Source organism: Stegostoma tigrinum, chromosome 38 (genome assembly GCF_030684315.1).
Source record: "Stegostoma tigrinum isolate sSteTig4 chromosome 38, sSteTig4.hap1, whole genome shotgun sequence".
NCBI lineage: Eukaryota > Metazoa > Chordata > Chondrichthyes > Orectolobiformes > Stegostomatidae > Stegostoma > Stegostoma tigrinum.
This window is the reverse complement of record NC_081391.1, coordinates 20,644,770-20,660,517: the sequence shown is the minus strand read 5'-3', so window position 1 is coordinate 20,660,517 and position 15,748 is coordinate 20,644,770. Positions and strand designations below refer to the sequence as shown.

Below are 15,748 nucleotides of genomic sequence, written 5' to 3'. Positions count from 1 at the left end.
ATTCCATTGACATTCCTCAATTCTGAAAATCCCTTGAAGTTTTATTCTCTGGAACTATATCTTACTCTGTTGCTGAAGCAGCTTTTCATAACCTGGTCAAGTTTGATACGTACGAGGAGCTGTGAAGCTGATACAGTACCTTTTGCAGGTCGAGAAAAGCTCAGAAGGTCTGGCAGCAGTTGTGAAGGGAAACCAGAGTTAACGTTTGGGCCCAGTGACCCTGCCTCAGAACTGTTCTACACATGCAGCCAGACCTGCTGAGCTTTTCTAGCAATTTCTGATTTTGTTTCTGATTTCCAGCATCCGCAGTTATTTTGCTATTTTTTTTTCCTCAGCAAGTCAGATCATCTTGAGGGAATTTGCAAACCAACCACAGGACAGAGAAATGGAAATGTGAGAGCAAGTTAATGTGGCTGAATCTAATTTCACCCACACACTGGTCTCGGCTGCAGAGATTTGAGAACACACTCAGTGGAGCAGCTCATCTTTTCCTGTGGTCAATGTTATTTGTTCAGAGGGTGACTTTCAACTTGACTGATGTGACTTGAATCTATTTGAAATGTTTAGACTCGAATATTTTCCAACTCTTTGATTCAGACACAAATGGAGACCATTTAGTACCGAAAGTTTGTGCTGGCTCTTTGAAAGAACTTTCAAATTAGTCCCAGTCCTCTGATTTTCCCAATAGTGCTGCCATTCATTTCATTGTCGTTATATGTCTCCAAATCTCTCTTTGAAATCATTGAGGCATCTGCTTCTCTTACCTTGCCCTATCAGTGCGTTCTCAATTGTAACAACTCACTATTTAAAAATAATTTTAGTCTTTCCCTCTGGCCTTGTTTTGTGTCACAATGGCTAGCACTGCTGCCTCACAGCACCAGGGACCTGGGTTCGATCCTGGCATGAGGCGACTGTCTGCGTGGAGTTTACACATTCTCCCCATGTCTGCATGGGTCTCTTCCAAGTGTTACAGTTTCCTCCTTAAATCTAAAGATGTTGTAGGCGAGGTGGGTTGATTGTGCCAAATTTCCCCTACTGTCCAGGGATGTGCAGGCAAGTGGGCTAACCATGGAAAATGTGTAGTTGCAGGGACAGGGATGGGAGGCAAATGATTAGTCTGGGTGTGGTGCTCTTTGGAGGGTTGGTGCAGACTCAATGGGCTGAATGACCTCTTTCTGGTCTGTTAGGAATCCTAGCATCCTCTAAGATCCCAAGCGTTGATGTCACAGTTTATTAGAGAAGTGGTTCAATCCTGGAACAGGTGAACATGTGGCTTCTTTGGAGTAAACGCTGGTCCAGATACAAAAACGAGGCTGTCTGAGATTCACACCCAGGACCATTGCTGACACTATAGATAAAATCTTCTTGCGAAGAGATACCACTAAATGGGTACAGTTGACCCAGCTGAACAGAAGCTATACCGGGCACCAAAACCTGTCCTTATTGAAAAGGCTGAGATGCAGGGAATGTTCAGTCCTCATAAAGGGCTTTGTCCAAGCGGATAGACATAATATGGTCACTCAATAGCCATGCAGATGGACACAGGACACAAGATCCATTGTTGGAAGGCCTGCGGTTACAGATTGTTGGTATAACTACTGACAAATCCTTTTCCCAGGAACCACAAGACTTCAGTATCTGCCAGCAGGGCGAAGGGATGGTTTGGGTTTGGAAATAAACTCATTCTTTCCGTCTGAGATTCAAAGATTGTGATTCAAGTGACAGACGAATAATTTTCTTGTATCAACCAGACCTCAACTAAGTTCCAAAAATGAACTACCAAACCTCAGAATTGTGGTCATGGCAACAAGGTTAAACCATTAACGTGAAGGAGATGTAGATGTAGATGTATAGTGAACAAACAGGATTGGAAATGGGTATTTCCTTCAAATTTAACAACAAGCTGACAAGTTTAATGAAGGAGCAGCTTCATTTGAGTTTTATTAACTGATGGATCAGGCCTGAAAGGTTTAAAGCTCAGATTCATAGAACCAGCTTTAATTTATTCTTCAACTTCAAAAATAAAAGCATACTTTTGTATTAACCTTCTGTTTGCAAGGAACTGCCAAGAGCTTGTTCAATAAAGAGGAGCTCACAGGTCTCCAGAACTACTTGTCATTTACAACTTTGCTCAAGTGTTACCAGAAAAATGTTAAAAGGGAATATGCGTAAGTTTTAAGTGAGCAAAACTACGCAAGTTAATTCCTCATGGTATCTGCTTTTGGATTAAAAAAACAATTGTTTAAACTATTGTAAATAAGGGCTCCATTAGAACAGAGGAGTTTGGAAACAGTGTTTCTACCCATGTATTGAACTAAGTTCCCACAAGCTACTGTTTTAACCAGCACTCCCCTTTGAGGAGCAGGTCAACTAGGTAGAAACCTAGATGCTAGAGATTCAAAAAGAAAATGAAAATGTTTTAAAAGTAACCAAGTAGGTCCAGCAGGGTTTGTAAAGTGTTTATGGGATTAACATGGAGTCATACCCTTTGATTTGATGTCCCACTTTTAAGAGGCTGTCATTTGTTTATAGAGGCTCCTGTGGTAGTGTTCCTTCCTCAGTCCAGAGGCCCTGCTCCTGAAGACTGAGCCCTTGAAAAGATTCAAGAAAGTTTAGTTTATTCTTGATATTCCTTTGACCCACCTGCTACCCCCACATCAGCTTTAGATGGGCAAGAAAAATATCATACTAAATTCTAACTGTTGTTAGAGCAGCTCTAAACTCTATAGTGCATTGCATGAAGATCATACAAGACCAGATCTTGTCCTGTGTCATGCCAAAAATGACATGGGAGTGATAATCTCATCAACATCTTGGCTGGTCTGGTACATGAGACGCCTGATTTCAGGTACATTAACAGACCACGAGGATCTAGCCCATAGGCACTTTATTTAATGTTTTGACAAGCTTGGCCTCACTAGTTACAAGTTTCCTAGCTACACAAGTACATTACAAATTCATTTCCTGCTGGCAGTTCAGTCACTCTCCCCCAGGGTGAGCTTGTCAAACAGGTACTCTCCCATGCCATTGTCAGGGGCTCCCAGTCTCTTCAGGTTGGTGATGTGATCTCCCAGCTTCTTGATCATCTTCACTTGCTCATCCAAGTAGTGCCTCTCCAGGAAGTCACACAGCTGGAGAAAGGCACAAGTATTTAAAAAAAAAAATCAGGTGTTAAGAAACTGGATTGTAGTCAGCAATGGCTGAAGTAGTTACAAAGCTTTAACCACCAAATCAAAGAACAACTGTTCTCCACACCCACTCAAGTGAATGTTATTTAGATGCAGAAATTCTGAAGAACTAAGCCTTATGCATTGCAATTTCCCAAATTAACAAGAAACTCACATGAGGGTCAGCGTGGCCAGAGGAGAGTTTGTGCAGATCCAGCAGACTCTGGTTCACATCCTTCTCCATCTGCAGAGCTCTCTGCATTGCCTCCAGACCATTGCCCCACTCATCCTGCTCTGGCTTCTGGAGAGACAAAGATGTTCAAATACAAGACAACAACCATGGGGGATTCCTGTCAAAGCAATGCCTGCAAGGTGGGAGGCAATGCATAGGGACTAACAATTCATGGCAATTACCGATTGCCCAGTTAATGGCAGCTAGATCGAAGATTTGCCTACACCTGGAGAAGACAGGATTGTAAACAGAATAGATCATTGACTCCAACTCTTCAAACTGACTGTTCTCAAATCCAATCCTGTTTATTTCAGCTGTCAGTCATCATTAATGGAAGCTCATTCTTAGATGGTACAAGTTACCTGGACATCCTGTAGGAGAACTCGGCCCCCACGTTTATTCTGAAATGCCATCAGTTTCTCTGCATGTTCCCGTTCCTCATGGGACTGCTCCTTGAAGAACTCAGCAAAGTGACGCAGGGCAACATCATCCCGGTCAAAGTAAGAGAACTGCAGAGAGAATCAAGAATCAATGCCCTTTCACTTCACTTATGTTAGAGTAAGAGAGCAAATGCTGAGAAGTGTACAATTCAAATCCCTTAGACCCATTAAGTGAATTAGGAAAAAATGGTATACACTGACAGCTAAAATTTATCCTCAGGAAGGGGAAATTTCCAGAACAGGAGCTCCACTTTTATTTTGGAGATTTAGTCAGTCAACACAAGAGCCAAACAGAGACCATTATCCTAGTCCAACAATCCTTGCTGTGCACACTTTGGGAGTTTGGGAAACTCATCGCTAAGGAGTCCACAAGGAAAAGCAATTTTTGTTTTTCCAAGTCACAGAACATGACATCACTGGCTAGACTAGTATTTATTGCCCATCCCAATTACTCAGAGCACAGTTAAGAGCCAGCCACATTGCCATGAGCCTGGTGTCATATGTAGGCCAGATCAGGCCAACATGGCAGTTTCCTTCCCTAAAAAGGATATTAGGGAGCAAGATGGTTTTGCTCAATCAATTGTTTATGGTCATCATTTGATTCTTAATGCTGGATTTTAATTCTGCCCTCTGCCATGGTAGAATTCAAACTCCAGTCCTTGACTAGACTATCACTTGGATATCTGGATTAATGGGCCAGCAATAATACCACTAGGCCATGATCTAACTTGACAGAACAGGCCCTTCGGCCCACAACGTTGTGCTGAACTTTTACTGATCCCAAGGTCTATCTAACCTCCATCCCTACCTTATACTATCAGCCACATGCTTGTCGAATAGCTGCCTAAATGCCTAATGAGGCCAATTCCACTACCCTCTCCAGCAATGCATTCCATGCACTGACCACAGAAGAACCTACCTCTGACAACTCCCCTTTATCTACCTCCACTCATTAAAACTATGCCCCCCTCATAATAACTACCTCTAACCTAAAGAAAAAAAGGTCTCTGGCTGTCTACTGTATCTATACCTCTGATCATTTTGTACACCTATCAAATCACATGACATCTAAAGGAAAAGCCCTAGCTCCCAAACTTCCCTTCTAAGAGCTTTCCTACAATTCCAGGTAGGACCCTGGAAAATCTCCTCTGCACCTTTTCTAATGCTGCCTCATCTTTCCTGTCATGAGGTGACCAGAAATACACAATACTCCAGATGTTGTTAAACCAGACTTTTGTTCAGCTGGAGCACAGCTTGACAGCTCAAACTCAAGAGCCCTCTAGTAGAGAGCTAACATCATACACCTTCACTCTAGCCACCTGCAGCAGGGGGGTGCAGCTTTCAGGGAACTGTGGACGTGAACCCCAAGGTCCCTCTGCCCCTTCACACTGCAGAAAATCTATTAACCCTATGTTCTGCTCAAGTTTGTCCTTCCAAAAGGAAAGGAACTTTTTGGGTTAAAACCCATCTGCCACTTCTCAGCCCAGCATCTTATCAAAGTCCTTTTGTAACCTAGAACAGCCCTCTGCACTATCCACAGCACTACCCACCTTGATGTTGTCCACAAACTTGCGAATCCACCATTCTACTCCTTCATCCAAGGAATTTATAAACATCACAAATAGATGGCAACCTAGGACAGATCCTCATGGTACACCACTGATAACTGAGCACCAAGTTGAATATTTTCTGTCTACTACCATCCTTTGTCTTCTCAGGGTCAGCCAGTTCTGAACTTTATCTGCCACATTTCCCCATATCCCATGCCTCCTTACCTCCTGCATGAGCCTACCATGGGGAACCTTATCAAGCACATTACTTTAAAAATCCATGTATACCACATCCACTGCTCTACTCTCAGCCACATGGTTGGATATCAAGGGACAATCTCCTTGAACTGTGCTGCTTTAGAGAGTCTCATACTAGAGACAGGAATAAAGATTGAATTAACAATTCTTGATGTTTTATTTTGGATTGTGCATAAATTTACTAGAATGTTATATTTCCAGTCAACCAACCTAACTAAGTTACCATAAGTGACTAGGCTCATGATCTGCAAACTTAGGAGAGAGAGATTTGAGTTAAAGTTCATGGAAGATATTTTTCAAGTCAGGATCTGGGTATTGTTTGCCTGCATCAGGAGTCACTACTCCAGAGGCATAGTCTACAACTATAGATATCTGTTGATTTATTCTCCATGTTCAATATGGACAAAGCAAATGCTATAACAAGGCCCAGTCACTTACCACACACACTTCAGAACACTCACTGTTTAATGATTTAGCCCCACACTAAGCTTCAACAATAAAAAGACAGTTTACTTAAAAGTTTGGAGTTCAGAATACAGTCTCAGGAACAGAAGCCTCACCATGGAGAGGTAAACATAGGAGGAATAGAGCTCCAGGTTGATCTGCTTGTTAACAGCAGCCTCACAGTCCTTGTGGTAGTTCTGACACACTCGGGAAACCATCTTCACTATTCCTGCTCACTATCACCTAGACTACTCTAGAACTGACTCTTGTTCCTGCATTTATACTCCTGGGAACACCCTGCACTGAAACAGGGAATAACATCACCAATGATGACTGACGATTCCTGACAACCAATCAGGAATCATGCATTCAGTCATCAATTAATAAGGATATGACCAGAGCCAATCAGAGGTTTGTGATAGAAACAGTTTTAGGGCCTTATCCTCAATGGTGTTACTGCTCTTGGGTTCTTGTTTCAAATCTGAAAGTACCTCAGTATTTAACATTCTTGTTTGAACTTAGTGATAAACACTAAAATAAAATTAAGAACTGTGGATGGTGGAAATCTGAGAAAAAGAAACAGAAATTGCTGGAGAAACTCAGCAGATCTGGAAGCATCTGTGAAGAGTTAAACGGAGTTAACCTTTCAAGTCCAGAGAGCCTTCATCAGAATAGAATATCTGACAAAGGTCACTGGACCCGAAACATTAACTCTCTTTCTCTCCTCGCAGATGCTGCCAGGCCTGTGAGTTTCTCCAGTTTTCTTTGTTCTTGTTGTTAGCAATAACGTGTTACTTTTGCTGAAGCAGCTTTTCATAACCTGGCCAAATTTGGTATGATTGAGGAGCTGCGAAGCTGATATAGTACACAAAACAAATTCAGTCGTTTTGTGGAAATTTGCAAAAACAGCCACTGGACAGAGAAATGGAAATGAGTGAATGAGAGTCAGTGAATGTAACTGAATTCAGTGTTGCCCACAAACTCAGATAACAAGGTGTAGAGCTGGATGAACCCAGCAGGACAAGCAGCATCAGAGGAGCAGGAAGGCTGACATTTCGGGCCTAGACCCTTCTTCAGAAATGGGGGAGAAGAAGGGGGCTCTGAAATAAATAGGGAGAGGGGGGAGTCGGATAGAAGATGCATAGAGGATAAGTTAGATGGAAGGAGACAGGCAGGTCAAAGAGGTGGGGATGGAGCCAGTAAAGGTGGGTGTAAGTGGGGAGGTAGGGAAGAGATAGGTCAGTCCAGGGAGAACAGACAGGTCAAGGCGGTGGGATGAAGTTAATAGAGTCTCCATCATCTGCAGTTCCTATGATCTCACCCACAAACTCAGCAGCTGTTCCATTGTGTGGGCCCTCCATTTGTAACAGGGAGTTTCAATCTCCCACTGTCAGAGATCCCCAGTTACCCTTTGACACGGATGGTGGGGCAACATTTCACCATTATCTTTTAGTGGTGTCGGTCGATTGTCCTTGCTGAGGTGATGCCTGAGAAGTGACATCCCCAGCAGCATCTGACAGTCTCAGTGGGAACTATATATTTGTAAGATTTTGTATTCAGGGAGTACTGTTACCTTAGGTAATCACTTCAGGATTTTTTCAGCAGCTTTAAGAAAATTTATTAAGTTTATTGCCACAGTTTAAATATGAGACAATTGAGAGTTTTATCGATCCCAGAGCGTGGATAAATGGATGCAGCTAATCTCTACAGCGTGAGATAATAGGACTGACAGTCCTTCAGCATTTGCTGACAGGAATGATCTTTCTCTTCTTTATTTCTTTCATTCCCAGGTCAGCTGAGACACCAGGAAAGTTCTGTTCCCCTCCCTGGGCAAATTCTTAACTTCTCTCACCCCTCATCCATAGACAATAGACCATAAAACCATTAGGTCTAGGAGCAGGAGTAGGCCATTTAGCCCCTTCAACCTCCTCCACTATTCTATAGGATCATGGCTGAGCCAGCATTCCTCCCAGCCACCTACTTGCCCCTTCTCTGTAAGTCTTTATTCTCCAACTCATCGGGAATCTGTCTATTTCAGCTTTAAGAATTCACAAGGCACCCCACAACTTACTGTAGCAAGGAGTTCCAAAGACTCTCAACCCTCTGAGGGAAGGAATTCCTCCTCATACCAGTCTTTGACTATGGCCCTTTTATCCTGAGACTGTGCCATTGACATGTCCTTCCTTTGCTGGCTGCAATCTATATTCCCTCTGATGTTTCCTGCCACTGCAAGTACCTCTGTGATTCTAGTTCAGCAGTGATCTGTGGAACCAGCGATCACCATGTCCATACGCTGATTACCACCTCAAGTAGTCTCAGATATTTTTTCTAATCAACCAGTTTGGAGATGCTATGACAGACCTCTGGAGAGGTGAGCCTTGAACCTGGCTCAGAGATAGGGACAGTACCACAGTGCCACATAAGACCATGGACCCTTTGGGTGGCTTACATCAACCGTCAGTTTGAATCCTTGCACCCAATGAGTATTGGACAGGTACCAAGTTAGTAAAATGGCCATCTCTCCTCCTGCCCATCACTGGAGGTCAGCTCTTTATTGCCAGGCTAAGGCTGGCCTCTTGACTCTTTCTAGACACTCGTGCAGATAATCGCAAAAACGTAACAGTACCATTTGGGCCATCATGGTCGCACCAGCTTCCTGAATAACCATTTTGACTTTGCAGCATTCTCCAGCCTTTTCTTTGACTCTGTACCTTATTCCCATTGAAATAACTGAATTCCCTCTTGAATAACTCAATTGAATCTTCCTCCACAAAGTTGGTGATCTAGATTTAGTGCATAATATCCTAAATATTGTATTCTCACATCAATGTTAATCTGAATTCAGGGTCATGGCATATGGGAGGGTGTGGTGTTGGTAATGGGTGTGAGAGCTAAAGTGTCCTTTGCTAACTGGGATGGAGAGGAGCATAAAGTATTTTGCTGAAAGGATTGGGTGTGTTTGAAATTCCCTCTACTGGAGATGTGCGGTTATGTAGCTGATGGGTGTATGCAAAGCTGGGATGAACAGACGCTTTGGTTACTTGGTAATTCAAGGATACAGGAAGGGGTGGGAGAGTTGATTTGAAGCCCAGACACAGCTCACGCACTTAACAAGTGAACAGACGTCAGAGGCAGGGAATCCTGCGGTGAGTAACTCACCTCCTGACTCCCCGAGCCCTGCGTACCATCTATAAGATACAAGTCAGGAGTGCGATGGAATAGTCCCCACTTGCTTGGATGAACATAGAACATAGAACGTTACAGCACAGTCCAGGCTCTTCGGCCCTCAATGTTGTGTCGACCTGTCATACCGATCTCAAGCCCGTGAGTGCAGCTCCAACAACACTCAAGAAGCTTGACACCATCCAGGACACTGCAGCCACTTGATGGGCACCACATCCACTCTCTCTACAACAGGCGCAGTCACAGCAGTGTGTACTAGCTGCTAGATGCACTGGAGAGATTCACCAAAGCTCCTCAGACAACAACTTCCAAACCCATGACCACTTCATCTGGAAGGACAAGGGCAGCAGATAGATGGGAACACTACCCGTTGCAAGGTCCCCTCCAAACCACTTCCACCAACCTGATTTAGAATTACATGTTGCTAGGTCAAAACTCCTGGAATTCCTTCCGTTTGGGCAATGTGGATGCACTCACAGCATTTCACGGTGGCAGCTCACCAACGCCTTCAAGGGCAACAAGGAATGAGTAATAAATGCTGGCCCAGGCAGTAAATGCATTTCTAGGATGTGGGTGTCACTGGCTGGGCCCAGTATGTCTTGCCCGTCCCTAGAGAAGGTGTGGGTGAGCCACCTTCTGGACCAGCTGCAGCCCCCCTGCTGTGGGTTGTCCCACAATGCTAATAAGAAGGGAATTTCAGGATTTTTGGACAAGCATATGGACGTACATGGAATAGTGTAGGTTAGCTGGGCTTCAGATCGGTATCTCAGGTTGGCACAATATCGAGGGCTGAAGGGCCTGTACTGTGCTGTAATGTTCTATGTTCTATGTTCTATTTTGAGCCAGCGACAATGAAAGAATAGTGGTATGTTTCCACGTCAGGTGTTCCCATATGTCTGATGCCCTTGTCCTTCAAGGTGGAAGTGGTTGTGGGTTTGGAAGGTGCTGTCTGAGGATCTTTGGTGAATTTCTGCAGAGCATCTTGTAGTTGGTACACACTGCTGCTACCGAGCAGCAATCGTGGAAGGAGTAGATGTTGATGGGTATGGTCCCAATCAAGCGGTTGCTTTATCCTGGATGGTGTCAAGCATCTTGAGTGTTGTTATGTCGACACCCATCCAGGCAAGTGGGGAGTATTCCATCCCACTCCTGACTTGTGCCTTGGAGATGGTGGACAGGCTTTGAGGGGTCAGGGGGTGAGGGACTCGCTGCAGTAATCCCAGCTTCTGGCCTGCTCTTGTATCCATTGTGTTAATGTGGTGAGTCCAGCTCAGTTTCTGGTCAAGGATAACACCCAGGATTTTGATCGTGGGATCTTCAGTGATAGTAACACCATTGACTGCCAAGGGCTGGTGGTTAGATTGTCTCTTATTGGTGATGGTCTTAGCCTGGCATTTGCGTGGCGGGAATGTCACTTGCCGCTTGTCAGCACAAGCCTGGATATTGTCCAGATCTTCATAAAAACCTAAAGAACTGCAGATGCTGTGAATCAGGAACAAAAGCAAAATTGCTGGAAAAGCTCAGCAGGTCTGACAGCATCTGCGGAGGAGAAAACAGAGTTAATGTTTCAGGTTTGGTGACCCGGCAATTAGCTTTGACTCTATAAGTGCTTTTAAAGTGGTGGATTCTCAACACCTCCCAAACTAGCTGGTTGTTTGTAAATGAATATGTAGGACCCACTCCTCTAGATCTGAAACCTCTGGGTTCTGGTTCCAATGTCTCCACAATATGTTGCTCAGAAAATATCTACAGTGGTATAGGAATGAAGTAATTAAAAAATGTTACCTCGAGGGAAGCAACTTTTCCATCATCAGTGCAAATTGACCCCTTTAACTACAACTGCTTCTCTGATATCCCAGGTGTTTCCATCTGGTTTCATCCTCAAAAGGCTTCAGCCCAGGATTAGGTGATGAGAAGTGTCTCCTTGGATGAAACTCTGGCTCAGATGGGCCAGATGTTTGGGGGGGAGGCCTGTGATTGACTTTGGGAACCAGCAATGACCTTTCATGCACAATCCTTTTGGGACAGACCCCACCAATGGGCACAGTTGACCTCCCCAACAGAAGATGTATTTGGAGCTTGGCACATGTCCTGGTCAAAGTGGAGATGCAGTGTGTGTCCAGTGATACAAAGGACTTTGTCCAAACATCAGCAGTTCTGCTGACGCATAAAGTAAGACTGATTCTTAATTGAAATAACTGGAGCTCGAATAAAATGTCAATGGTGTTCCAAGCCAAATTTTACTTTCCATTTTTGTGGTCTTTAGCTGGTATTGTATCATGATTTTCTATATTTTTGTTGGCCTTCCCCCTCTTTAGTTAGTTGTATGTCACTGCCCTTTTAAGGAGAGCAGCCCTTTGGGCATCCAGGCCCAAAGAGGGGTAAACATATCATAACGGCTCCTGTTCTTGTTCCCCTCCTTACAACGGGCCTTGGAATGTAGAATGACGCTCAGTAGCAGCCGTGTGTACCTTCCAGAGGATGCGCTGCAGGAATTCACCAAAGTGTTTCGATAGCACCTTCCAAACGCACACCCACTAGGACAGCCAACAGATATGCGTGGAACGTCAACCCTGGCAAATTCCCCGACAAGTCACTCACCATTCTGACTGGAAATATAGTACCGTTCCTTCAGTGTCGCCGAGTGAAAATCCTGCAATCCCCTCCCGAACAGCATTGTGCGTCAACCTACAGAACATCAACTACAACGGATCAAGAATGCAGATCACCACCTTCTGAAGGGCAACTAGGGGTAGCTAATAAATACTGTCTCAGTCAGCAACATCAACGTCCCACGAGAGATTAAAAATTGTGAAAACCTCTCAGACCCATTACCCCTCAGGTATGGCTGACGATGTACAACCCTGCGCTCAGTTTGGTCTTTCCAGTGAGAACGATGGGTTCACAAACCGGCTTGGCTGATCTGGACTCTCCTCCTGGCTGCAGACACCTCCTAGACTGTGATCACTCTAATTCGGCCCAAACACTAACAATCCCCAAAATCCCCAACAGCACGGCTCCATCCTCGGTTGAATACAGGCTTGAGTCAGGCTGACCAATCCTTTCCCACTTTCCATCTGCAATGCCAGTTCTTTCTCTTATGATGATCTTCACAGAAATGATATCAGCACATTTACTGAGGCCATTCTGCTGAATGGTCAGTGCTTAACAGTCTCTTTGATCTGGACAGACCAGCTCAATGATGTTATTTTATCACCATCCAGCGCTATGAATGGCATTTGTCTGGCATCGCATGGTTCTTCAATGACCTACTCCTTTCCTTAGTTAGATGCCATGATGCTGGTTATCCTGTGCCATTGTATTGTTGTGATCATATCCCAACTTCCAGCCCTTTTACCATCATCAGTTCTGATCTGATGTTGGAATGTTTGAGATTTACTGCTCAAATGTAGCATTCCTCTCCATGTTTTGTGTTGAGTCTTGGCTTTTATTCACACTATTCATATCCATAAGATTTATTATTTAATTGCACTTTATTCCATAAACCCAGATGGAAGGGACTTCGGTCTCACAACAGAATGTTTCTTTAACGATTTCACAGTTTGGAAGTAGAAAATGATAGAAATGGCTGACATCTGGACACAGGTAATTCCTTTTTAAATGGGAAAAAAAAGCACACGTTTTGGCGCTTTTAATGCATATTTTCTTCAAGGAATCCTTTGGGTTGTCTTTTCAGCACCAGTTAAAATTCCATTTCTTGAAATTTAGATTAGCAGCCTCTCACTGTACTTCAGTTTGTGTATCTACACAGATTTGCAGGCTAACGGCACTCTCTGCGATTTACCCTATAAACACATTTAGTCTGCTTTCTATATCTATTCCACACAACTGACTGACAAACGTGCGTGTGATTGACAGCAAAGCAGATATTTTTATACTGGAAAGTCATACATTGTGATATTGTGCAGCTGTCTTACAAGTACAGGACTGCCTGAAAACTCTGCTGTATTATAACAGGAACACATGATAGATTTTTTATCCCCCCCAAGGGTAAAATTATTTAACTTCAGTAGCAACACCTGTTAGGATCAGGAATGGTGATAATTAAACTCCAAGTGTGAAATGTCTTTTATGATTATTGATTCAATAGCAAACGTGAAAAAGGTGCCTGAAAATTTCTTTCAGATATGCAAGGCATTAACAGCGGATAAACAGATTTTGTTCACTTTTGCATTTTCTATCAAATTCCTGAAAACACTGGATAATTACAGCTGCACCATTAACATTTATATCCATTCATGGGGTGTGGTGTGGGGGGAAAGAGGGGGCAAGGAAGATGCATTCAACAAATGGAAATAGTTTAAGATGTGAAAAAGTCAGTCAACAAATTGGTTTGAATTTTTAAAAAAGCCACTGTATAATTCAGTAACATACAAACTGATAGGAGCAATCGCTACTGTTTTAAGTTAGAGAACCATTTTGGCCCAGAGACAGAATGGTAGAAGCGGAACTTGATGCCAGCCTTTGAGCTATGTTGTAGAAAAATTCACCCAAGTCCCAGTGGATTGAGGCACAGTTTCCCAGGGATACATCACCCTGACGTGTTAGGACTGGGCTCTAAATCAGGAATTAGCAACAAATTTAGAGCACAATGTCTTTGTGGCAGGTGGTGACAGCAAAAACTCCATTTCCCAAACTAGGCTTAAAAATAAAATCAGCTTTGCTCAAAGTGGGTAACTGCATGCTGACCCTGGAAAAAGCATGGCAATCGCTGAAGTGTTGCAGCCTCAGAATTTGACGATGTTCTACGATAGCCATTGAGCACACTGTGATCCTGCTACTCACTGAGCCACTGTTGGAGCCCTTAGCACCTGCAAAGGTGTTTCTGTTCGAGAAAAGGGTGGGGTTTTTACACAGAATTGAAAACAGACCTATCAGGGATAACCCCATTACTCTTGAATTCTGCTGACTGACTGCCAGACCTGGTAAATAAAAAGTCAATTTAAGAGATTTTGGTCAGTCTTCTTGTAAGCATGATTGTCAATGTACAGTCATTAGGGCTCTGTGAGGCTTCACTGATTTGGAAGTAACTTTGAATAGAATTTGGTATATGACCCTGAAACCAAAGTCACTGCCACTGCTGTTATCATTGCACCAAATGGTGCTGAGTGTTGCGCACAGCAGAAACTCACTGAGGCTCCCTGCCTTGGACCATTCAAATCTATGACCACTTCCACTGAAGAGAAGTCAGTAACAGGAATACCACCACCAAGTTCTGGTTCAAGCCACTTATCTGGGTGGAAATACACTGGGCCAAAGTATGCCAATTCCTTTGAGAGGAAGGGGAAAGTCTCTGGACCATGGCCCTGGGGTTCAAGGCAGAAGCTCACCACAAAGATGACTTGTTCTAGGCAATTGTCTGGGCCAGACAGTGAAACCCACAGCCTAGGAGGGAGAGAGTGTTCTCATCAGCAAGAGCAGAATCAAACAGGATCAAGCTACAGCTCACAGCAAGGATTAACCAAGAAAGGGAGGCAAGACATGGTCCCATGTGATCAGTTTATTTACACTTGGTGCAGGACAATGAGCTGCTTCTACAAAACGAGAAGTCTCTACAGGTCTCCTGTTCAGACAGGTGTCAACAAACCTGCTCCCTGCAGTCAGTTCAGTCACTCTTCCCCCAGAGTGAGCCTGTCAAACAGGTACTCTCCCACGCCATTGTCAGGGGCTCCCAGTCTCTTCAGGTTGGTGATGTGATCTCCCAGCTTCTTGATCATCTTCACTTGCTCATCCAAGTAGTGCCTCTCCAGGAAGTCACACAGCTGCAAAGGCAATAGAAGGGAATTAAGTTGAGACAGTAAAAGAAAGCCACAGTTTGCCGCAACAGGGAAAGTTTTAATCTTCCTCCAACTCGAAGAAGGACAGAATGTTGCTCCAAGTGTCCCTGCCAGAGAATTGCTACTCATGGCCTGAATATACCAGCACTGGCATATTACTTGCTGGAATTCAGTTGCCAGAGCAACAGATACAAACGAGACTTTTACTCCAAAAGGAAAAGAGCAGAGGCAAACCATCAAATAAGCTCAAGGTGCCACCATACAACTTCACCAAAAGCCCACATCAGTAACTCACATGAGGGTCTGTGTGGCCAGCGGCGAGTTTGTGCAGATCCAGCAGACTCTGGTTCACACCCTTCTCCATCCGCAGAGCTCTCTGCATTGCCACCAGACCATTGCCCCACTCATCCTGCTCTGGCTTCTGGAGGGAGGGAAGAGAAATGTTTCAGAGATTGGACAAGAGTGTAAGAAAAACAGGCTTTTTTTTACACAAGGATGAACTAATGTGCCAAAAATGGTTAATGCATTGGTTCAATGGGCCAACATCATTTAAGTCAAACATTTAGTTTGAGTCAAGCTGGTTGGGGTACAAATTAAACCCCACCTCGATGTCCTGCAGGAGGACTCAGCCTCCACGTTTATTCTGGAATGCCAACAGTTTCTCAGCGTGTTCCTG

At 44.0% G+C, this 15,748-nt stretch overlaps 2 protein-coding genes across 2 annotated transcripts in view; both read right to left on the bottom strand.

Annotated features, from left to right (window-relative positions):
• LOC132205992 (ferritin heavy chain A-like) overlaps positions 1 to 15,748 on the bottom strand; it is a 38,601-nt gene that overhangs the window by 14,406 nt on the left and 8,447 nt on the right. The window lies entirely within an intron of this gene.
• Positions 2,976 to 6,312, bottom strand: LOC132206578 (ferritin heavy chain A-like). Its single transcript, XM_059640814.1, has 4 exons — positions 6,208 to 6,312; positions 3,762 to 3,908; positions 3,343 to 3,468; positions 2,976 to 3,131 (listed from the first exon to the last, which is right to left on the bottom strand). Exons 1-4 carry the CDS (start codon positions 6,307 to 6,309, stop codon positions 2,976 to 2,978), a joined length of 531 nt encoding a protein of 176 aa, XP_059496797.1. The 5' UTR covers positions 6,310 to 6,312.